Source organism: Pseudonaja textilis, chromosome 1 (genome assembly GCF_049901715.1).
Source record: "Pseudonaja textilis isolate UNSWEBS1 chromosome 1, rPseTex1.2, whole genome shotgun sequence".
In the NCBI taxonomy this organism is placed as follows: Eukaryota; Metazoa; Chordata; class Lepidosauria; order Squamata; family Elapidae; genus Pseudonaja; species Pseudonaja textilis.
In genome coordinates this window covers 264140383-264165062 of record NC_141990.1, presented here as the reverse complement: position 1 = coordinate 264165062, position 24680 = coordinate 264140383, and the positions used below count along the sequence as shown (strand labels likewise).

At 37.6% G+C, this 24680-nt stretch overlaps 3 protein-coding genes and 1 long non-coding RNA gene across 22 annotated transcripts in view; 2 read left to right on the top strand and 2 right to left on the bottom strand.

The window, feature by feature from the left end:
* NR1H3 (nuclear receptor subfamily 1 group H member 3) overlaps positions 1–7425 on the bottom strand; it is a 39384-nt gene extending 31959 nt beyond the window's left edge. Inside the window, exon 1 of one of the 18 annotated variants that reach the window (XM_026707985.2) lies at positions 7165–7425. Coding sequence is in view for 2 of the 18 variants with exons in the window: in XM_087921541.1 (XP_087777667.1) it covers positions 6778–6820 (43 nt within the window). In the remaining 16 variants the exon portion in view is untranslated. Of the gene's footprint in view, positions 1–703; positions 880–6777 lie in introns of those variants that run through there. The other 17 variants (XM_026707976.2, XM_087921541.1, XM_087921530.1 and 14 more) reach the window with 17 other exon arrangements.
* LOC148128181 (uncharacterized) lies at positions 7249–9674 on the top strand. Its single transcript, XR_015740974.1, has 3 exons — positions 7249–7352; positions 8152–8277; positions 8721–9674. It is a non-coding gene; the product is annotated as an uncharacterized LOC148128181 (long non-coding RNA).
* A 2149-nt stretch (positions 9675–11823) lies between these two features.
* On the top strand, positions 11824–22269 carry ACP2 (acid phosphatase 2, lysosomal). Its single transcript, XM_026707943.2, has 11 exons — positions 11824–11987; positions 12619–12714; positions 13187–13273; positions 16066–16218; positions 16601–16699; positions 16809–16898; positions 18440–18572; positions 18662–18750; positions 19128–19234; positions 19773–19948; positions 20036–22269. The coding sequence occupies exons 1-11, from the start codon at positions 11868–11870 to the stop codon at positions 20167–20169; spliced, it is 1284 nt and encodes a 427-aa protein (XP_026563728.2). The 5' UTR covers positions 11824–11867; the 3' UTR covers positions 20170–22269.
* Positions 22270–23030: 761 nt separating this feature from the next.
* Positions 23031–24680, bottom strand: part of DDB2 (damage specific DNA binding protein 2) — a 34011-nt gene continuing 32361 nt past the window's right edge. For both annotated transcript variants that reach the window (XM_087921504.1, XM_026707852.2), the window contains exon 11: positions 23031–23969. In XM_087921504.1, coding sequence (XP_087777630.1) covers positions 23716–23969 — 254 coding nt within the window. In that variant the 3' untranslated portion in view covers positions 23031–23715. The remainder of the gene's footprint in view (positions 23970–24680) is intronic.

Here is a 24680-nt window from a genome sequence, read left to right as displayed (position 1 = left end):
AAAAAAACACCTTTCAAAGTTATACTATTCCAAGAAATTACTAAAGGGAAAAGTGAACATTTTTACATAGAAAATTACATAGAATGCATATCTTCTGCAAAAAAATAGGAATGTCAGAATAAGATGTGTGTGTGTGTGTATGAGAGAGAAGGGGGGGGAGAGAAAGTGTGTAGGGGGGAGAGAGGGAGAGAGAGAGAATGTAATGTTATCTATTTTGATGAAAACCGACTAAAAAGAAATTCCTGTGCTTATTTTTCCTGGATCTCCCACTGTTCCTTATTTATATCACTTCTCATTATAATTAATATGAGAAAAGCTGGTTTACGTTATGAATTGTACTATTCCAATAACAAACATTTCTATAAACTTATTAGCCATTTAAGCTGCTTTTCTCAAATCTTAAATTACTTATTTTCTCATAGAAGGCAACAGGAATATTTTATTGGCAATATAAGCAAAAAGCAAACTAATGTTCAAAACCAAGAAAATATAAGAAAAATAAAATACAACTACAGCATTTTCATTAATCATACATTTTTAGTAATGGTACTCCTATAAATTAAAATCACTTAAACCAAAGATTGTTACTTTGGTTCCTAAAAGCTGAGTAGGAAATTTTCTTGTTAACAGTAACAAATCTTTTAAAATTAAAAACAGCCATAGTATATTTTGTAAAAAATAAGGAAACTTATCAATAATTTACCTCACCGTTGAAGAGTCCATCCCATCCCTTGTACCAGTACAGTCATGCTTAGAAACAATTGATCTATGCTACTTCAAAGCACAGGAGGTACAGAAACAAGGGGGATTCCTCATATTTCCATTCTACATTGAATTCCAACCACCAAGCATGCTTATGAGTTTCAGGACTCCCAAAGGGAGGGCCAGCACAGCGCTTATGAAAATGAACTATAATAGCCCCCAGATCTTGGCTCCCATTACAGCCTTGTACCAACCAATCTGACTCCACTATCAGCATGACCTTCGAACAGACAACAGGAAACGCAATTGTGACTTCAATTTTGTCAGAAATTTCAAGCAGGAAAATAATCTCATCAGTACTCTTGCCTTGAAGGAAAGCTCTTTCATTAATGGAGAGCTGGTAGGGAAAGAATCAAGAAAGGTCTCTACTTCCCTTTATCAGGGAATCTACTCAAAGTAGGTTGGCAAAAGTATTTAATTATCAGACAAAGATTAGCTTCTGACACCGTTAAAAAAAATTGAATCACTGATCAACATAAATGTAGGTGTACACATTACACATTTGTCTCATTTATTCTGGCACATGTAAAAGTTGATAGCAAGATAGATTACGCTAAACTAAATAGCCTCTTTAAAGCTATATGCAAGAAAAAACTCATGATTTCAACAATTCTCTGTTAAAATTTAAATTGGTGGTTATCTTTTATCAGTCTGACTGAAGCTAAAGTCTGCACTGCCCACTCCACAATTTATTTAGAAAACTTTATCTGTCTCTGTAACATAAGAATTCAAAAGACTGATTTGTTTGTTTAAGGCAAAGAATGCAAAGCAACAATACTTCTTTAATTGTTTAAGTTCAATATTATCGTCTAATGACTATGAGGACACTGGACAGAATGTGGATAGGTAATGAGATTAAAAATACATGGGTTTTGGTCCTACAAATCAAAGGAAACAACAGTTATACAAAATGATGTATGATCTTACATATTTATATAACTTGGAAAACATCAGAAAACTACCATAACCCAAAGTGATACTCATTACTTTCATATTGGATTCTTCTATTGTACATTATTTGAGACTACCTAGTCAATACAGGACTAATTTAATATTAAAAAGATTTGTTAGAGGAAAGAATTATTATAGCTAAACATGGATAATCTGAGATAGCATTTTTTTTAAAAAACTAAACATTAAATGAGAAAAATTAAACTTTCCATATGAGACATTAAAAGCCTACTAATAACTAGAGAGTCTGGATGAAGAAGCTACACAATCAGAAAATGTGTCAGCTCCTTTCCATTACATAAAAGTAAGCATTTTCTACAGATATTGACCTGTTAGGTTATATGCCCTTCTCACAACATCTGACATCATTACAGTCAGCTGGAAACAGCAAGCCAGCCAATGACACAGCTGCACTCAAAACACACCCACCACATTAAAAAGAGAGAGAGCATGGGGCTTTTTAGGATGGTTTCAAACACTCACAAACTGTGGTCAGCTATCCCTCTCTTTTGGTGATTGTTTGCTATTTTTTCCTATTCATAGAACGTCCCTTCAAACTCTGTCATTATTTCTAATTGGGATCACAGATTCCTGATGTGCCCCTGAATGATAAAGCTCATATGGAGATAGTACTGTCATAAACTTAAAGCTGGGAGGGGGAGGGGGAGGAGAAAAAGAAAGATCTAAGCTATTTTGAGACTGAAACAGGGAAAATCTGACATCACTTGACAATCCCAGACAGAAACCTGCTTTCTTAGTTTTAATGGGGAATTAGCTGTATAAGAAGAGGTTCTCAAGAGCTTCTTCAAAATTCTAGGACGACAAAGTGCAAGAACCACTTTGTGTGTGTATGTGTGTGCGTGCGCTCGTGTGCATGTGCACTTGTATTTGGACAGCCATTTGTCTGGAATGGTATAGTGTCTCTTCCTGAGCAGGAGGTTGGACTATAAGACCTCCAGGATCCCTTCCAACTGTTATTCTGTATATGACCAGTGCAGTGAAATTCCATTAATTCAGCTTTCTTGTTTCCAGAAAGAGCCAACCTGATGCTTTGGGGAAGATTCCAAGCATAGTATGAAAGCAACATTGTTCAGCTATTTTGTCCCCAGATCTTAGTATTCATGGAGGTTTCCTTTTAGTTATGAGTAACAGCCATTCATAAATTGTGTTCATTCATCAGTTGAATCCTTTTAAAGCCACTTAAGACAATACCAAATACTGTATCTTGACTATGTTTTCATAATACACTGAGTTCAAACTATCCAGCCACATTTTGTCCCAGTATGATTTATGAACTTAGCTTGGTATTTAATTAATGCTATAATATGTAATGCATAGTAAGAAAAATTGATTAAATAAACTGTGGTTAAGATAAATTCATCATGCAACTTTAGCCTATTTTCAATACCAACATTTTCCAAACTGAAGATATTCTAGATTATATTTCCTGTAATTTCTGGGGTTTAGCTAGTTCTTAAGGCAGCCTTTTATAATAAAAATGACCTCTCTTATATTCATCAGATTAATATTATTACCAACAAAGGACAGTTTCATACTGAAATACGATGCTACAATTTAAATTTAATGTATCACTTCTTGGTGTTATTATAGCAAGCAAGCAGACCATTATACAATGACAATATGTACTTAGTTTATAAGAAAATGGAAATATAACAAAGTTGATTCAGAAAATGGTTGCAGCATGGAAGAACTTTGCCTTATTAATATTGTAAGGAAGAAATTGCTTTGCAGATCTACTTGGGCTAATCTGTACTTTTTAAAAAAGTATAGAGAAAAGGTGTGAGCTGACAAAAAGATCATCTATTGTTGCCAATAGGGAAGATTTGGTTTATCTGAGGAAGTGACAATAGAAGGAATGGCAGAAGAAAGTGATTGTGCAATGTTGATTTTATTTTATTTTATGACTCAATGTATATGTCACTCCAGTTCAGTCTAAAACTATATGGAATCAAACATTTTGTATTTCAAAAAACCTGATTTTAATAAACTAAGAACAATGATAAATAGAACTGCATGGCAAGAATTAATGGAGAAAAGAGATTAAGATACATGAAAGCTGATATCAAAATACAAGTGCAAACCAGACCAACAAAAAAGCATTAACAGAAGAAGCCAATGTGGCAATACAAAAAAATTAGTGAAGAACTGAAAATAAAAAGGCATATATAAATATGGAAAGAAGCCAATACATGATAGAAGATTACAGATAGTGAAAACTATAGAAATGACATCAGAATGAGCTATGGTTACTGCCCACTGCTGAGAATAATAACAAAAAACTTTTAGGCATTTTCAAAATAAAAGAATCAGTAAACCAATTGCTCAATGAAGGTGACCAAGCAGTTGTTAAAGTGGGAGAGATACTTAATTTTTGGTTGTCAGGAAATTGTGAACAGCAAAATGAAGGGTCAGAGGTGAAGCTTTAGATTAAATGGACAAGGAATACCCCTTTACTTTAAATGAGTTTCAATCTCCAAGACTTGATGAACTACATTCCCTCAGGTTACTTCCCTCAGAAATTGCTAATAATTGGGTCAAGAGTTTATGTAGTACTCTTGAGGAATCACGGAAAACTGGTAAACTGCCCAGTAAGTAGAAGAGTATAAACAGAATGTCCATATTCAAAAAAGGACAATCCAGAGTCCTATAGATGACTGTTTAACATCAATAAATGAGCTTTTAAAGCAGATAATAAAGAGTGATTCGGAAACATCTTGAAAATATAAAGTAATTATCAGATGTCAGTAGGGATTTGTCAAGTACATTAGGAGATGACCAGGCTGAGCCTGAAGGAGCGGCAAAAAAGTGTCATCAATCTCCCTTTATGCCCACAAGAAATCTAAGTGCTGCCTACCTTGAATTCCTTTGACTCTTACCTGCTGCCTGTTTGCTTTGACAGTTAGTAATTCAGATTTTGTAGAAAGTATAAATTTGCAATAAACCGTTATATTAATTTGAACTGCCTGGGATCCGTGATTTTCCCATGCTTGACAGAACACTTTGCTAGATTTATCCTGCTTTTTATTACACAACTTCTTTAATACTTTGTGGGAAATCTGTAAATATAATATTTCTTAAGTTCAACAAAATGTTTAACAAAGTACCCTTTGGTGTTTTGATGAGTAAGTTAAGCATGGGCTGGGTGGCACATGACTTAGCTGGCTCAAAAATCATGCTTAAAGGGTGTTTATTAATGGTTCTGCCATTTGTCAAAAATCTCACTGAGAGTTTAATTTGGATTTCTGTACTAAGCCTGTGATAGGATTCAATGGTCCAACCAGTCTCTCCCAACTGTATTACTCTATGAATCATGGAAACCAAACAGCCCTGGGAAGCCAAGCCAAAGTGATACAAGATGAATAAGCATATGACCTGCATCACTGGCAGAAACAGAAATGTTTAATTCATATTAATGTGGAAGCATGGTCTGGGGACTGAAGCCAAGGCCACACATTTCAAACCATTATTTTTAAACTGTGGTTTGCTGGATTACCAGTAACATGCAAAACCAACAATGAAAACTATATCACACTTCGATCAATGCAATGTATGAATTATGAAAATGATTCTTGAAAAACAGCTGCATCTTACAAAGCTTCTGCCTTTTAATAAAACTTAGTCAGAAAAGGTGCTACCAGACTGCTGATATTTTGCCACTATAGATTAACATAGCTCTCCTTCTACAATGCCAAAAGAGCATACTAAAGTAGCATTGGCTGTTCTTGCTCAATACAATAACCCATTGTTTGCTTGCTCCTGTCTTATTGAATAACTTAGTTCACTGGATACACATAACACAATGAATCATAAAGTAACCTCACTGACTGCTTTGCACAATACATTGAGTGATACTATGCCAATTATCTGCTGCTTAGCAGGTTGTGTGAACCCAGCCACTGATTAGCAAATGTAAGAGTCCTGGTGTACTGCAATAAAGGTCTGTGTATTCAGTTTAATATCTTGTAAGATTTGATTCCTGTTATCAGATTTGAAGGGAATATCATTCCATCTGGTCTCATGTAAATTATGCAATATTTATTGCATCTATAACCTTCCTATGTGGGTAAAGTGCACTGTCTCTTTTTATAAAACTGATGAGAAAGAAAGTGTCTTGTTCAAGGCTGTCCATTGAATTAATGACTACAAAAAGATTAGCCAGGTTGAAATAAAAGTAGCATTACACAGAATGCCACAGACAACCTTACAGACCAGTAAGGTGGACCTTAGACCATTACCATTAAATCCCTTTTATGATGTGGAAGTTATATCTGCATGTTTTAACCTGGCGACTGGAATCTTGAAGAGATTCACCACAAATAGTAATTATTATAAATAATGCCCTACATGATGTACCAACATCTAATTGATCTTATCTCAGCTTGGAGGATAAGTAGTCTGATAGGTCGAGAGACCTCCTCAGAACCTCAGGACTGTAACCTAGACTTGAATTGAATTGGAAAAAAAACACCACAGGAAGCGATCAGTAACAAACTGCTTATCTGTGGTTGCTAATGAAGCAATGCGGGGAGGGCTTAACTTGAAGACTTTATTAGAAATAATATTGCATATTATATTGATGTTTCCCCAACTCATTTATTCATGGCTAATCAAACCTTAGTTAAGGTTACTTAAACGTTTTGAGTTTATAAAGCATTATGGAACCATCAGTTGATCACAAGGCCTGCATTCACACAGCACTCCAGATTAAAAGTGACTATTTTGTGATCCAGTGATGACTCAGCCACTGTTCCATTCAATCTCCTTTTATAAAGACTGCAAGCTTCAAACGAATAGCATCCTGAAGCTGCTGCTGCTGCTGCTTTTTCACATCATTGCCATTCTCCAACCCCAGCTTGATTGCATGGATATCTACTCTGACATTAAGTTGAATTAAAATGCCCAGGAAAGTTTGTTTACATTTGCCCTTTTGAATGCAAAACTCAAGAATAAGCTACATCAGTTTTGTACTAGCAATCAGAATGCTACATTAAACATCCTGCTTTTAAAATCACTCATCTTTTCCAGTTTTTTTTTATACCTCACCTCCTAATCTGCGCACCAAAATGAGACGGTAGCCAGAGGACATTCTCTTACTTAGTCATCTTGGTTATAGAGTTTATTCCTGGAATCAAGACTAGCGGTTCTCCACAGAGCAGGGCAACTTAAAAGTCACGAACGGAGTCCTTACTGCTCTCCGGAGCCTCCGGAGAGCAATTTATAAAAAAAAATACACCTGTGTGGTGGCTGCTTTGGCGCCGGCAGGTGTTTTGCGTCGGTGCCTTCCACTGACACGAGGAGGAATTCCTAGCAACGGCCCCCTAGGAACGTTAAGGAGACCCCAGGGTTGCTGAAGCAAGGCGAGCTCACTGGAGGAGGCTACCACATTCCCAAGCTGCCGTGAAGATGGCGCAAAAAAAAAAAAGTAGTTACCGGTCCAGAACAGCAGGTCCGGGAACGGCGGCAGTCCCGGAAGGGGAAGGACGCGCTGCGCACGGCAAGCGAAAGGAGCAAAAGTCGAAAAACCGGCTCTCGGGGAAAGGCAGGATGGGGGCTCTAACTCAACCCTGCGCTCCGCCGTTCTCGGCTGAGGAGGGCCACTGAGCATAAGTGACAGTGAGGTAGTGCGAGTCTCTGCAACAACAGCAGCCGCTTTCGAGTCACATGCTTGAACTTTCCCCAACTCCACCCCCCGGCGGCCCTTTCTATCCCCGGCCCGATTACTACATCCTGGCTGCGGGGCGGGCAGACCACTCAAAGGCGGGGAGTGGGGTTGGGGGAGGGGCGCGTCTCTCTCCCGAGCTTTTCTCCGAATCGGTGGAAGCGTTATAATCGCCCGGTGAGGATTCTTGTTAATGCCGTTATTGGTATGTACTGTACCCGTACTGTACCTCAACGGAATCCTGTGAAAGCGGAAGGCTTGCCACGTTGAGTCCCGGTAGTTTGAGCTGTCGAAAATGGTCCTATTTTGGAATAGTAGCTCACCCCGCATTCTGGGACATAGTTTCTTACAGCTGAATATACACACAATTAGCTGGTTCGACTTTGTTTTCCAATTCATTAAAACTGTAGCCCACCTGAAGATTTTATTAAATTATCATAGGCAAAGGGTTTCTCTAATCTTTGGTCTTGCCGGGGCTGATGGGTTCACCAGATGTGAACTGCTTCTCAGGAGATGTGCAGACTTGTGAAAAGTGACTTTTTTCTTGCATATCTTAGTTAATTTTAGCTTATTTTACAACCTATGCTTAGCCATAAAGAAACAGTTTAATATATTAGTGTGTCTATATTTCTAATCCTACCACTATATTGTATTCAAAAGTCTTTTGACCAAGATTGCTTTCTTAGTCTAATTCGACTATTTAAGGAGTGATCATATAAACCAAGGTCCTTCTTTCCCAACCTGTTTTCATCTAAAAGCAACATCAAAATTTTTAACCAGCATGGAGTGGTTGACATCCAGAAGGCACTCTGTTTGGGGCAGACTGCTGTCCCTTTCTCTAAAATCTGCATCTCTGAAATGGGAAAAAAGAAAAGAAAGAAAAGGTACTGCCAAACACTCACTTTTACTCTCATTTTTTTCTGAAAATTATTCAGTTTCACAAATTTCTAATTAGCTTAATTAAAGCAGTCTCTTTAAACAAATAGTAGCAAAAGTCCTTATTTTATTCCAGAATAGTCCCTTCTTTGTACTGTTCATCATTGTACTCTGTGAATTACCTATGTCTTTAGAATAAAAGAAGTACATTACCCCAAATCAGAGCCTATTAAATGTAATAGCTTGATTTTTCACAGTCCCCAGCTAGGTGAAGCATGCAAATAAGGATGAGCAGCAAAACCTTCCATCTATGATCATCTGATCTGTTATTGGAAGGCAGTAGACAGTTCTGGTCTAAAAATACGTCATATCCAATCTGTCTGCCCACCACTTAATTTTCTGAGCACTTCTCTACATCCATTTAATTGTTGCCAATATCATTGAAATCAAGGTTGTAAGAGAAAATGGAGAAAGAAATATCATGGGAAGCTCAGATGGACTGGCTGGATATCTTGGGTTACATCAAGGATTTCACTGGTAGCAAAGAGAAGGTAGAGAAAGGAAAATGGAGGATCAGGAGGACAACTGAACAACCATTGCCATGGGCTTCAAGAACAGTCTTTCCAACCAATACACTATCATTGATTTTTCCAGCTCCTTCCTGTTCCTATCTCGTATTAGATGCCTCCAATTAATGTCTTTGGTTTCAAAGACATTAATTGGAGGCATTTCTAGCAGGACTACCAGATTATGTTAACAGCTGTGTTCCCTATGCCATCCATCTGGTAAACTTGCAAGATTTGTTTTTCTTGCCATATACATGTATACATCTGAACTAGACTTGTTTCTCCATGTCATATATGTGGGTATATGCATAATTTTGTGTTTGTATATTTATTTTGTCAATATGGAGCTGGTGACCCTTTGAGAGCTGTATGCAACAAAATTTCATTTTAATGTATGCCAATTAGTGTACATTCAAAGTGACACGAAAGTTATTCTTACTCTTCTTATTCAAGCATGGCTTGAAGTAGGTAGAGGACAAAGCAAGTGAGCTAGTGTCCAGGCCATGGGGGGTGGGGAGGAGGGAGGAGAGAAAGAGAGAGACCGAGACGATATCTCTGAGTATTATCTTGGTTGACATCTGGAACTATCAAAGTGTTCTGTATTTCAGCTCATCTGAACTACAACCTTCCAGGAATGCTTTGGAGACACATTGTTTTATGTTCCTGCCTAATGACAAGTAGTTGGCAAGCTTGACCATTCAAAGTTACAATGGCCCTGAAAAAGTGACTTATGTCTGGTCCTTGCACTTATGAAGCTAGATTTGTTTAATGATTGTGTGATTCATTTGGAAACTGCAGTGATTCATTTAATATACATAATAAAAATGGTTGTAAAATTGGATGTGACTCAAGACTAAACTGCACTTAGCACCAGAAATTATAGTACCAATTGTGGTCCTAAGTTGAGGACTATCTGTACATGCAATAACACTTTAACTCAAGTACCATAAGTTGACAAAGATAACATAGGTGGATACTGAGAACCGTATCTTCCATGTAGATAGTATCAAATCCTACTTTTAATAGTGATCCAACCAGTACTAATATGTAGTTTTATGATAGATACGTATAAAGGCATAGATCAGTGTAAAGGCATTATAGTATTTACATATGTCTAATAAGGATATCTGTAAATTGATCAGGAGGTAGCTTTTGCTCCAGTCTGTATCATTTTATGTTCCAAATATGAAACCATAATTACCATTACATTGTTTTTGTTATCAGCATATTTGATCACAATGTTTACCCATTCCAGAACTAATAAAAAACCACTAATCCCTGGCCTAGTAGATCCCCTTAGGCACCTCCATGGTGAAAATTACTGATTACTTCTACATACTGTTTCCTATTCTTCAGTTGGAAATTTAGAAAAGGAACTCTCTACAACTTCCTGAATTTGTTCTGGAATTTGTTATGTGGGACCTTCTCAAAAACCAACTCTTTTGAAAGTTGGAGACTGAGTTTGCAAAATGTTGCTTAGTGAAGGGTGTAACCCCAGCTGATGTGGCTAGTTGTGTAGTTTAGTGTGTTGGGCAAACTTGGACACATGGATTAATGCTTAATCATAGTCAAATAAATCACAGGATAGCTTGACATATGACACAGACTAAACATGTTTGCTGAATCTTCTATTTCTACATGCTTACTGACAATCTCAAAGAACTATAAAATGATACTGAGATAGGGTTTCCCAGACTAGTCCTTCTTTATGATTAACAATGTTATTTTAAATAGTGCTTCACCAATATTTCACTTGAACCAGACATATAATTTGATGCTTCTTTTCACAGGTATATTTAGATGGAGACAGACGTACAGATGAGTTGTATTTGCTGGTTTCCAGGTGTCTGTTTCAGAGATTAGTTGTATGGAGAAGTTACATTTGAAATTTTACATTTAAAAAAATTGAAACTTTTTTGAAACTTTACATTGTATTGAGTAACACTATACAATCCTTGTGCATGTCAAATGCCTAAAATTATTTGTCCTGGTTTGTTTGGTTTCCTCCTAAAAATATAAATTCAGGCAGAGATATTTTGTCCAAGCTCTTCAACAAGACTCAGTGTCATTTAGTTAGTACAGTACTATTTCTTATTTCTTGGCAAACAGTCTGATAGGATGGGCTTAGTTCTTCTGGTATCAGAGCTTTATGACAGTAAGGTCAATATTTATAATTCAAGATTGGCCTTCCTTGTCTCTTCTTTGAGCAAGATTTTCATTGTCTAAAGAGCTTGCCTTCTTTTATCTAATAACCATTCACCATGCAGCCACCCTCTCAGTTTTCCTGACACCGTACAAATTCTCCCCTGACATGATCTGCAATCTGCAATATTTGGGAGACGGTTGTCAAAAGAGGGAGGGTATGATTGACACTCACTTGGCCACTAAGAGCATCTCCAAGATCTACCTATTTCCACCTGGTGGTATAGCTTGTCTACTTTTCTACAATCTTTTACAGTTAACTGTGCACTGATGTTTCACTTTTTTACTCTCAGTTGAGATACTATTTTTGTTTCTTTTCTGCTGAGTTTTTATTTTCATCTTTTATTCATCTGCCATTTTCTAAAACATCGGTGGATTACAAACGATTTCTAGAAGGCAACCTAAGACTTTCATTTCTGCTTCAACATTAGCCACAGGAGGGATCAAAAGAACTAAGAACTCCTATAGTACACAGGAGAAATTTCATGACAGTGAGAACAATTAACCAGCTTGCCTTCAGAAGTTGTGAGTGCTCCATCAATGGAAATTTTTCAGAAGAGACTGGACAGCCATTTATCTGAAACGTATAGGGTCTCTTGTCTGAGCAAGAGGCTGGACTAGAAGACCTCCAAGGTCCCTTCCGACTCTATTATTCTGTTATCCGATCACTTCCTCCCTTTCTCAGCCAAACCGTTTTCTCCGAAAATATGGCAGAGAGAGATAGCTTCAAACGCTGCTATTGAGCATGCGCGGCTAAATGGAGCATGCTCACTTTCTCCCAGGAACGGGGGGGTCGAACAAGGAACGTCGATGGTCGGCGGAAAAGAGACATGGAAGGTAGCAAAAGTCGCTGCAACTGGAGGGGGCTTCGCTTTACCTTTATTCTGGGCTTCGTCCTTGCGTTAGCCCCGCCGATCTCCCAGAGCCGGACTCTCCGCTTCGTGACTTTGGTGAGCAGCCGAAGCAAACCTGGAGGGAGGGGGCTAAGTGGAGGGGGGCGCCCGGCGGGCGATCCTTTGGTTCAGGTGACACGTCCCGAGGGTGGTTTTTTTTTTCGTTTCGTTTTGTTTTTTTTAAGGAAAAAAAAAGGGGAAGGGGACAAATCTGTTAGCTGCTAGGAAGTTAACCGCGAGATCCCTTTGAAAAGCCAGTTTGCGACGACTTTTTGTTAAAAACCTGGCAGATTTAAAACAACGCCGACGCCGCCTTGCCCTGCCGCTTTTATGGCACCGGGATCGTGGCATTGGGTTGCGTCCTGCCTTTTCCTTGCAGGTTGCTGGTCTGAGTGGAGGGGAAATCTTCGCGTATTGTTGTCATCCAAACGTTGCCATTCTCGGCATTTTGCTTGTTTTTTGCGGAAGCGTTGGAAGGGAAGAGTCCAGGGATGATGGTGATGATTGCAAGGGCGGAACGAGGCGGGAGAGGCTGGTCGCCCGGTACGGCTATCCCGGCTAGTAACAACAGTGTTGTCGTCGTCCTCACTTTCGAGCTAAATAATAACGTTTCCCCAAACCTAAATTAGAACTGGCACAAGCATGTGCATGGGCTACACAGAATGCGTGTATTTTTGGTTTCCTCCAGTTGTATCGGCATGGAGATCGCTCTCCGGTGAAGACATATCCTCGTGATCCCTACCAGGAAAGTGCCTGGCCCCAAGGATTTGGACAACTGTCTCAGGTGGGACTTTAAAAATCAAGATAACTACTTTTTTGAAGCGAGGCATGAAGAGTAACTGCCCTGTCAACAAGCATCACTCAAGCACTTTTAGCAACAGTTTTAATATTTCCTGTTTTGTTCTTTTTTTCCCCTCCCCCCTCCCTTCTGGAGTGCTATTTTTATACAAGTTTCCTACTTTCTTTGCTATCCCAGGAAGCAGCAGTATCACTCAAAATCCAAGGAGTTTTTATAATTAACTATTAAGTTTATTTTATTGTAAGAACAGCCGAAAACTTAAAAAGAAGAAAGAGGACAGAAAATAGATCTTTGAAGGAGAGGGGGTTGTTCTCTCCATTTCAGGAAGTTGTTTCGTTCACATTTTCTCCACTGAGAACTTTTGACCTGTAAAAACATTATTTTTGCTTTCTGCTGTTTTGTTAACTAGCAATTAAGACCTACTTAACTATTAATTTGCCCATATTGATATGAATAGGAAGGGATGCAACAACATTGGGACCTGGGCCAAGCTCTTCGTAGGCGTTACGATGGATTCCTGAGTACATCATACAAAAGGCAAGAGGTTGGTGCGCTCCATATGACTAGCAGTAACAGTACAACTAATTCTCCTTGTTCCTTCTGTGCATTTTGCATAATATTGCTTTACGCCAATAGAGAAGAGCTATGTGTAGTAATTTTATTTTCTGGTTTATTGTTGCATAATCATACATTATATTGGAGAAAGGCATAGAGTGATGTGTCACAAGGATGAGGGCTAAGTCAATATTTGTATAAATGTCTCAGATGAAGAGACGAAGATAAGGCTTATCAGTTTTAAATGTGATACAATATTGGGTAGGATTGTTAATATCCTAAAAAAGGGGTGTCAAACTGGCGGCTCACAGGTCAGATGTGTCACACACAGGCCACTCACATCCATTCCACAAAGGCAAAAAGAAATCACGATATGTCACATGACATCAACATGACATGGCGAGTTTGACACCCTTGCCCTAGAACATGGCAACTTTAAGACTTGTGGATTTTAACTCCCAGAATTCCCCAGCCAGTATGAAGTCCACATGTCTTAAAGTTGCCAAGATTGGAAACCCTTGCCTTAGAGGTCAGAAATAAAATTCAAAATAATCTGGATAATCTAAAGAAATGAGCTGAAAGGGCAAATATATAGTTCTTTATTTATGAAACAGAAATGAAATGAGCTGAAAGGGCTCATATAGTTATTTATGAAACAGAAATGAAATGAGCACATTTCTCTCTCTCTCTCTCTCTCTCTCTCACACACACACACACACACACACACACATATAAATGAACACATAACACAGTGGAAGATACCTAGCTTTGGTAATAATATGAAAAAAGTTTTGAAAAGTAGATGATTGAAAACTGAGTTTAATCTAGCAGTGGGATGTGAATGCAAAAATTGGAAACTCAATATGGGTTTCATCAATATGAATATAATGTCCAATTACATGATCTAATCATTCCACGTTATTTGGTTTTAATCTCCCTTGAATACTGAGTCGAGTTTCGGGCACCATTTTAAGGAAGAATCAGTGAAATCAGAACAGGTTCAGTGAAGACCAATGAGGATGATTGGGATTAGAAACTAAGTGCAATGAAGAAAGAAAGTGGGTATTTGCCTTGAGAAAAGATGGTTGAAAGGAGATACAGCTTTTTTTCAGAGTGATTACGATGTGTTCTCTCTCATCCTAATATGCAAGACATAAGAGTAACCGAATGAACTTTTAGGAAAGCAAGTTCCAATTGAGTATTTAAAAACACTTTTTAATAATGGGAATGAATCAATTACTCAGAGAGCTCCCTTTCATTAGTTGTGTTGGGCAGATCACAGATGGTCATCTGGTGGAATGCTTTAATTAAGATTCTTGCACTGAGCAGGGGATTGCATTCAAAGGATTCAGTGTCCCTTTCTAATTCCATAACCATAGTTGTTTATTTAGTATAGTTCAGAAACATTTAATTTAGATTGCTTGGACTATCAAACAGTAATTCCCTTTTCAAAGAACTGTTTGTTTATGACACACATATCTGGACAATCTGTTCATCTGACAGCTATTGACTTTTGGCACAATGTGTTCTGGTCAAGAACGTTTTTTTTTGTAGGATTCATTCATAAATATATCAACACGCATGAAGAAAAAGCTAGTTCCTATTTCTATGGACAGTTCGTTGCCCATAAGTTTACAATACAGGAAAACCCATAGACTGTAGAAGCAGAGAAACTAATTAAATGACCATCCTTTTTTCTGAAAAAGAGCTTTGGAGGTATTTTTTTAGCTACTACATATGTTTGAAAGAGTCTTGATTGGTCTGTGAAATTGGAAGCTGATCTGGACCAAAACCACAATTGCTCCTAAAATTCCTTTTACATAGCTTGGGCTCCTCAATGAAGTTTGTTGGCATTATTCTATGTATCGTTAGGTTTATTATTTCCTGCTGCACTCAATGGCTGTACTTTAACAGCCTTACAAATTCTTTGCTTTCCATGGTGACTAGGAGAGGTAGAAACCTAGATCACTACCATCTAGCAGCCCTGAAAGAAATACCCTGTTTTTCTTCTTTTCTTCTTCCCAATAATCCTGTTCAGAATTATGCTCTAGCGGGAACTTAACCATCTGAAACAATGTTACCTGAAAGACATTGGAAGCTTCATAGCTTCTCCGTCCCAACCTCATTGCTCTAGATCAGGGATGCAAAACTCAAGGAGGTTCTTAAATCTGGCCTATGGGGCACCCTGGAAAAAGCGAAGGAGTGGCCCATGGTGCCTGTACCAGTGAAAACGGAGCTCAGGAGGGCTGCGTGTGGCCCTCCCAAGCTCTGTTTTCGCTGGCAGAGGGTTGCAGGTGGCCGTTGCAGCAGGAAATGGAGCTTGGGAGCCTGTTTTCCCTGGCAGAGCACTTGGGCTGCCACAGGCACCCCCGACACAATGACATTAAGCTGGCCAAACCCACCCTGGCCGCACCCATCCCAACCCGAGGTCAAACACAACCTAGATACAGCCCTTAATGAAATCAAGTTTGATACCCCTGCTCTAGATTATAGCAAACTTTTATGCAATGTTTGTATAAGGAAAAAAAAGGGGGAGGGGGAAACTACCCTAGACTAGCATTCATAGCAGCCCTTTTTAGTACACGATGAGTAATGGGGGGGGGGATTGCATACTTGTGGTACTGCACTTTGAACCACAGCTCTTGGGTTGAAAATGTTGCCAGCTCAAGATTTGCAGCCTTGATTAAAATAGACCTCCTATGCTTGTTCTTAGATAGCCTGAGTATAGTAATGATAGTGACACTAAGGTAATTCACTTCTATTTGGGTTTTTTCCTGGCAGATCTTTGTTCGCAGTACAGATTTTGATCGAACCTTGATGAGTGCCGAGGCAAATCTAGCAGGCCTGTATCCTCCAGAAGGGAAGCAAGTGTTTAATCCCAATATTACTTGGCAGCCTATTCCTGTACACACTGTACCTGACTACATGGAGAAGGTGAGTCACTTTAACACTTTAAATGTTGGAAGATTAGGTCCGTCTCTGTCAAAATATCTCTCCAGTACTTTTTTTTCCTACTACTTCGAGCTCCACTCTTCTGCTTTTTTACTTTAATTCCCAGATGTTATAGGAGAGCTGTGTGGTGCAGTGGAATCTGATAAACTGCCACTCACAAAAGCTTATGTCTTATTATAAAAAACTTGTCTGTCTTAAAAGGGGCTACAAGACTCTGGTTTTTAATTGCCAGAGAATTCTTAGCCAAAACAAATACTGTAGGTAGCTCCTAGAGAGGTAGATTGCCATGAAATTAGTGATTATAAAGAGGGATTTGTGCTCAAATTATCATTTTTAATCTAATATCAATGTTGCCTCTTTCCAGCTCTTGCGGTTTCCACTACCTTCCTGTCCCCGTTACGAACAGTTGCTAAATGAGACCAGGCAGTCGCCAGAGTATGTAAATATGACCATCCAGAATATGGTACATTGCTTTCTATGTATTTTTATACATCATATAATATCTTGTTTTCTTTATATAATTATTGGGATCATGGAAAGAAAGAAAATGTTTTTTTTTTAAACTTATACAGGAATTCTTGAAAATGGTGGCAAACATCACAGGAATTCAGGATGTTTCCATTGAATCTGTCTGGAGTGTGTATGATGCACTCTTCTGTGAGGTATGTTTTGTGTTGTAAATTAGTCATTTGCTTTAGGTGCTTGTTAAAATTATTGCCTTAGTAATATTTGAAACTACCTATGCTCTTACACAGGGGCTACATGGAGAATATTCATGACATGATTGTTCTGCACAGAAATACTTCTGTTGTTACTCAAATTGTTGTTATTGTTATACCATGCATATAATAACCATCTAATAAGAAAGGTTTCTAATATGTGATTTGGTTACTGAAAGTGGATGCATTTTCTCTCTGAAGAATACATATGTGTTTATTATTAAATAATAAGACAATCTACTCTGTAGAGTTAAGAGACCCTCTTAACAATCAAAAACACACAATACTACCTTCCTCTTTTCTGAACAGCAGGTTCTGCTTTATCAGAAGACCTGCAAACTGACCACAGAAAGAAACCAGAAGTATATATAAGTACATTGTTCCAAACCTTTAGCACAGCCTTTCACTATCTGGTAAACTTCTAATGTAGATTTTAACAACATCTAGAAATGATAAAGGCTGGGATGACTAAGGTCCAGAATGAGAAAAGGCTTCCCTATCCAAACTGTATTCCTATAAAACCTCTGTGTATTCTTCTTCCATAAAAGACAATTATTTCCATTCCTGTATAGACAAACCCTATTCTCCATATTCTTACTAACAGGTATATTGTCTAATATTAGTGTCTGTAGTTAACGTAGAAAGAGGTCTCACTCATACCCCGTTTTGTACAACAGGAAAAAAAAAATCCTCATGCAAACATACATCAGATTGTATCAGATTAGGGGACATCTTAGTCACATCACTTTACACACCACCAGATATGACTTTTGATTTCATTGATCTGGTAATATAGAAAAGATCCAAATTCTGGTTGATGATCATAACGATAATGATAACTGGAAATATTACTTCATAAATTAGAATGATAAATTGCTGAAAATCTAGGTTGAATCTGATACATGATTTAAAACTGACATGTTCCCTTAACAGTAATATTGTATATTACATTTTAACTTTAAAATCAATTCCATATTCTCAACATCACACTGCTGGTCATGTTTACATAATTTGAGGGAAGCCAATTCAAACATTTTACTTCAATGACTTCTTGGTAGTACCTGTGATCTAATACACACGCTGCTATGGAATACATATATTATTATTTCAAACAATGTTAAGCCCTATTAAATATTTAAAATGACTACCAGTTTTCCTGCTCCAAAAATAGTAGGCATGTTGTCAAATTTAAAATTTTCAGTCAACATGAATGAAACTTTTCAGACTTGAAAGTCTATAACCCTGTGCAAAAACACCTCAACATTAAATCATTTGAATATTGGAGCTATTAATACTTGGATGAAAAATGTGTTGCTATTTAATAATTACTAAATCGTGTTGGTTTTGTACATTATTCTTCCCCCTCATCATTCCAAAATTGTAGTAAGCTGCAAACAGGCTCTGTATGGCATGGTTCTGAGATTTTAGGAATATTTACATTCATTCTTCAAAGGGCCAACCACCTTTTTCTTGTGTCTTTCTAGACAATGCACAAAATGAATCTTCCAGCATGGGTAACTCCTGTGGTGATGGCCAAACTGAAGGAGTTAAAAGATTTCAGTTTTAATGTCCTTTTTGGCATCCATAGACAAGTGGAGAAAGCTCGTCTGCAGGGCGGTAAGTAAAGAAGAAATGTTTATTCAAGTAATAAGTGCGAGTGTCTGTAAGAGATTATGATCTAGACTCTTTTTTTTTCCTTACTATAGGAGTTCTTTTGTCTCAAATAAGGAAGAATCTTACCTTAGCTACAAAAGACTCAGCACCTCACCATCTCAAAATGCTTGTGTACTCAGCTGTAAGTTTGGCGTGTTGAGTTTCCCCTTCTGTAATACCCTATGACAGTGGTACCCAAAAAGTTGGTGACCGGTTCCATGGAGAGCTTTTCTGCGGACCGGAGGGGGGAGGGGGTGTGGTTTTGTGTGCTAACTATATCCCTTGGATGGGGCTTCACATGTTTGCACAGTCTGGTTTCTGGCATGCTGAGGGTTGGGGAACCCTGCACTTTGAAATGCTCTTCATTGTAAGAATAAATGCTAACTATTAATCTACGTTCTAGAATCCCTTTTGTTTTTATCCCACTGTAGTTCAGGAAATTCTTCACTTAGAAAATGCATTTTAGATTGTCTTCTGTGCATACTAAGGGGAAGATTCACATATTTCTTCTTTCCTCAGCATGACACCACGCTTGTGGCACTGCAGACAGCTCTGAATGTTTACAATGGGAAGCAACCACCCTATGCTTCATGTCATATATTTGAACTGTATGAAGAAGATGACGGGTGAGGGCTTTGCTCAGGGTATCAAAGAGATATGAGACTCAAAGGCAACTGTGTGCTGAACTTTAATGTTCAAAATACACTCAGAAAAGACAAATGACTTTAAAAAAGAATTACAATCTTCAGAACAATCCATAGAGTAATTACCTTTTCCAATCTGTTTAAAACAATTATTATTTTCCACCAGTGCTAATTAACTTTGATGTGAATATAATAGCCATAAACATATGCACTGTTTAAGTACTTTGATACACTTGTGGACACAATATTTAATAATGAACTCTTTCCACTTGTTATTGCCGCAAGCGTTGATCGCTTGTGATCTGATACAAAAAATATACCAGAAAAATAGCTAAGTTGCATAAGAACAGTGCTCCAAACAGTAGGGGACAGTCTAACATTTTTAGATTTCTAGTATTACACAAAGGGGATTGGGCTGGATAGAAGTTGCATGCTTCAGTGCTTGGTTCCTGTAGAAAATGTGATATAAAACAACTGATGGACCATTAAAACCTGTTTCTATCATACGTCTTCCTTCCAGTAACTTTACAGTGGAGATGTTCTTTCGGAATGAAAGTCAGAAGGAGCCTTATATATTGCAGCTTCCCGACTGTAAACAGCTCTGTCCCCTTCCGCAATTCCTGCAACTTACAGAGCCAGTTATTTCAAAGGACTGGAAACAGGAATGTAAGATAATAAGCACATTGAACGACACAGGTGAGTGAGGCGGCATGAATCTGAAGGACAATTCATGTAAGATTAAACCATTGTAATTAGAATGGTTTTTGTTTCACTCTTTTGCAGAACTGATTGTGACTTTGGCTGTCTGTGGATCTCTCCTGTTCTTACTTACTGTTCTGCTCCTGACAGTACTCTTCCGTGTGAAGTCCCAGCCACTTGGCTACAGCCATCTTTCCAATGAAGGAGAACAGCCTTGACAATTGCTTCAGCCCCTCCTGAGGCAGCAAGAGGAAACAGAGCTGATCTCAGGGACAAATGGGGCCTCATTCAATGACTAAACATCTTACTGATTTTGATTTTTGAAGCAGAAGAGTTTGACAGTGGAGCTGTTGCAACTAGCAGGTGCATTCTATCTAACACAGCACAATGCAGTTAGTTGCTGGGAGTAAAATGCCAACATGGCTTTAGATTGCTATTTCTCAGTGCGTGACTAGTTCAACAAGGTTATGCTTTTCTCTTTCTCTCTCTTTGTTTAAAAATGGCACAGAAAAGTGGCCCGCTGCTCCTTAAAAAGACTTCAGTCTAGTAGCTGCCACTTGTACCTGTCTTCTACACTGTGACAGCAGCATGATTCTAAACCAGCAATAACCGATTGCTTCCACTGAGTTAATAATTCAGAACAAAATGATGGTTCTGTTGTAGAAAATAGCCAGAGGACGAAATCTTAAATTCACTCAACAGAAATGGCCATAATGGGATTCACTTCCAAGTCAACATAGAATTGTGCTATAGGTACTTTACTCAAAAATAGGACAAGTGACATTAGATTCTTCCCTGCCCTCTAACAGGAAAGGGGTTGATCAAATTTATGCATTCAACAAGATACGTGTGCTTTAAGACACATGCTTAATCATTCAAAGGTCTTAATTCAAATATCTGTAGTAGAAATATTTCTTTGCTTTTACATTCCTAAACTTCATTTTGAAACATGCTGCTGAAGTTAAAGACTAGATAGCTTTTAATTTAGCAGGTTCTGTTGTTATGTAATATACAGGGTCCTATATATTTGGGAGATCAACAGCTCCCAAACCTTCCCTAGTGCCCATTCCATTCTAATGATGCTGGTGCCACACATTTTTTCTTCACTCTTGCTCCCTTTAACTTTTGGCCCAGTTTTTTTCCCACCTTAGGCCTTCACTGATTGCGCTTCACTTCAAATTGTATATTTCTACTTTATACCATGCAATGCAGCATAGATGTCTGTCTTATTCCTCTTCACGAAGAGAAAAATATTACACGTACTACCTCATCAAAAATATATGGCATATAAAAATCACAAGGCTCTAATTTCAAATATTCACATACAAGACATAGCCAATTTCTTAACTTCAATCAAAATATTAGTTCACATTTTACAGAAAACAGCACTTTCTTTAGATATGAATTCTATAGGATCTGAAGTGCTCCTGAAGATGTGCACGGTATTTCCTTCATCCCTGAACAGTGGAATCTGAAGATAAGAATCCATAGAATAATTGTCACATAGTCTAGAAAACCAGCATTTTTTTAAGTACCCCATCTCAAAAAAAACCCTGCACCCCCTAATTTACTGCTCAAAGCTTTCTAACAAGTCCCATAAAAATCATCTTTTATATTTCTCCACAGGACAATTTTCTACCATATGAATACTCTTTTTTTATTTTCAACTGGAGCACAGCCCATCAATTAGTTTGCAATATCAGGATTAAATGCTAGGAACAGTTCCCCCCCACACACACAGCCTTAAAAAATCGATTTTCTCTTTCCTTAAAACAGACTTCTTAAAAAGAGCAATACTGGTTACTTACCGTAATCAAATACATCTAAGTATACAAAAATGCTAGGAGATATGAAGTAAAAAAATTGTGTGTTTTGCTTTTTCTGAGCTGAAATCCTACTCCAAGGAGATACTGAAGAAAATCCAGCTTGGTCATTACAAAACATTTCACATGTTACATTTCCTCTAAAGCCACTATATTAGTATCACGTTACTAAAGAGTACATAAGACAATTGCCAAAAAATTACCCAATTCCATTTGAAGTTGTCTTTCTTATTTTTCTATTGAAACTACTGCATGATACGTCTCCTGCAGGGCAGGCTGGAAGGTAGAACCAAGAGAAACTCAGATAAATCACTTCCAGAAATGAATCAAGTCAATTTATATGCCAATTTCTTATATGCTAAGTTGTAAATAAAATGGGAAATAATTTGCTTTGGTACAAAATGAGGAAAAACTATGATTTCTTGAGACAAATGTTGCTGTAATTCACTTGATCACTTTCTTAATGTTTTCATTAAAAACCAAGATGAGACTGAATTTTTGTTCCCCTTTGTTGGGTTGCTCTTTTTGCACATGTCTAGCAGCTGAATCACAAGAAAAGATATAACTATGGCAACTTTTTGTATTAAAGTCAATTATAGTTAGGGAACTTGACATGGGACCAACTTCCCAGGAAATAATCCATTGTCTAGATTTTTTAACGTAAGTATTAAAGCGGGAGTGCTCTTACTCTCTATTGCCCTAGAGGCAGGACCAGAACTCTAGGTTAACTACAAGCACGGAGGCTCCGGTTAGACATTAAGAATTTCCTGATTGTACAGGTCATTAGCCAGTGGCACAGACTGCCACATGATATGAGTTCTCTGATGCAAGATGGTAAACTGTTAGAGATGCTCTAGCCCAGAGGTCTCCAACCTTGGGAACTTTAAGCCTGGCAGACTTAAAGCAAAGCTGGCTGGGGAATTCTGGGAGTTGAAGTCCGCCAGGTTTAAAGTTGCCACGGTTGGAGACCTCTTCTCTAGGCATCTAGCAGATCCTGCAATAAGCAGGGATTTGCAATGATTAGATTACCTTTACTGTCACTTCCAATTCAATGTATAAAAATTAATGTATTTCTAACAGGTCTTTGAAGCTAATAAAGAGGTCTATTTTCCATACATTTATATATTGTATACCGGTAGAATGCAAATCTTGAAATCCTTCTTTTTTTTTTAAAAAAAAAAAAGCAGTATCAGGTTTATAAAAGACAATGAAGGGACAAGTTAAAATGTGTGGAGCAAGACTCCCCAAAATAAGAATCTGGTCACTTATTCAATTTTTATTAAGTTTCTCAGATATATTCCTTGAGCAGGCTTATGTCCTAGCTATTATGTTTTTCAAAAAGCAGGAAGCTTCTCTGTATAACAAAATAATTATGATACAAAAACATTAAACATATTCTTTTTAAACAAAAACACAGTAAGTGAATCACAATAATTGTTGCAAAGTAAGGTACCTATAGCTAGTTGCCTTTTTTGTACCTCTATATATCTTTTAAGTTCTAGACAGTTTTACAATCTCACAAAATACAAATACCTGTGTCTGAGAACAAACAAGTTTTTTTGCTCCTTAAAACAAAAATGCTCTTATTTTTAGTGAGCACAGGATAAACATGGATTGTTTTCAATGTATTATAAAAAGAAAACAGCTAGGTCTGAAAATATACTGTAATCTGGATTGTTAGCATATGTTTGTGCCTTAAAACAATTAAAAGCCTTCAGGTACATACAACAGAATATTCCTTTTAGCTCATTTAAGGACATGCACATGTATATGCCTTATGCCTTGCCCATAATAATGGATGACTCAGTTCCGTAACATAATTTCCATCATCAAAGAAGATGGGTCTATTATAAAGGGATTCCTTCTTCTGAAGTTAATGTCGCATGTTATGCCAGCAGCACCAACTTTGCTCCACGCAAACACTAGTGACACAAGCTTGACTCATAAGTCCTCCGGGTCCTTTCTTCTCTTAGTGTGCCCTGTGTATTCTTTAGCCTTAGTTTTGGTCTCCTCTAATTCAAGACTCAGCAGTTTAGTTTTCAATTTGTTTGTTTCTGTGTTTGATTGCCTTTGCCTCTGTCCTCTTTGGTGGGGTACGTTCCTAGGCCCAATTCTCTGCTCTTTCATAGCTTGCATGAGATCCTCCTGCTTCTTACCAATCATCACTTCTCGGTCCCATATCAGAATATTAAAGCCTGTAAAACAACAGAATCACACTCTTAGGAATTCAGCCTTGGATAGCCTATAAAAAACATAACATGCGAAGAGCTCAGACACGGCTCAGTTTTTAAAGCTGTGTGTTTGGTACCAACTCTGCAAAGAGATTTTAGAGGGATACAATTCTGACAATTAGATAACTGAAGATCATGAACAAATTATCTTGCTCAACCCAACAAAGAGTAATACTTTTAAGTAATGAAGATTAAAGTTCAATCTTATTTTTTTTTTCTATTTGGTTCATTTTTATTGTCTTATTTTAAAAAATAAACATAATTATGCAGCTAAATTCCTTGTGAGAACAGGCCTTACATTTTCAAGGATCAATTATAGACAAATATTCCCAATTTGTAAAAAGTCTTTTGACCAAAGTAGTTAAACTGGATTTTTTTTCTTGTTTCAACAACAAAAAAAATGCTTCAATATCAAATTTTATTTTCTCCTTCCTTTTTAGAACATTATTTGAAAGGTCAACAGATGGCAGCAGTTCTCCCTTTCCTAGATAAGTAGCTCTTAGTAACTACCATAGGTAGATATATCCAAGCTTTTTGGCAATAATATAAAATGGTTTAACATGGATGGTTTAGCTATGTAATTTTCTGATGGATTCTTCTTAGTTTTTCAAGATGAACTGTGGCTGGGTGCAACCACCAGACCAAACAAACCCCAACAAATAACCAAAACCCTAT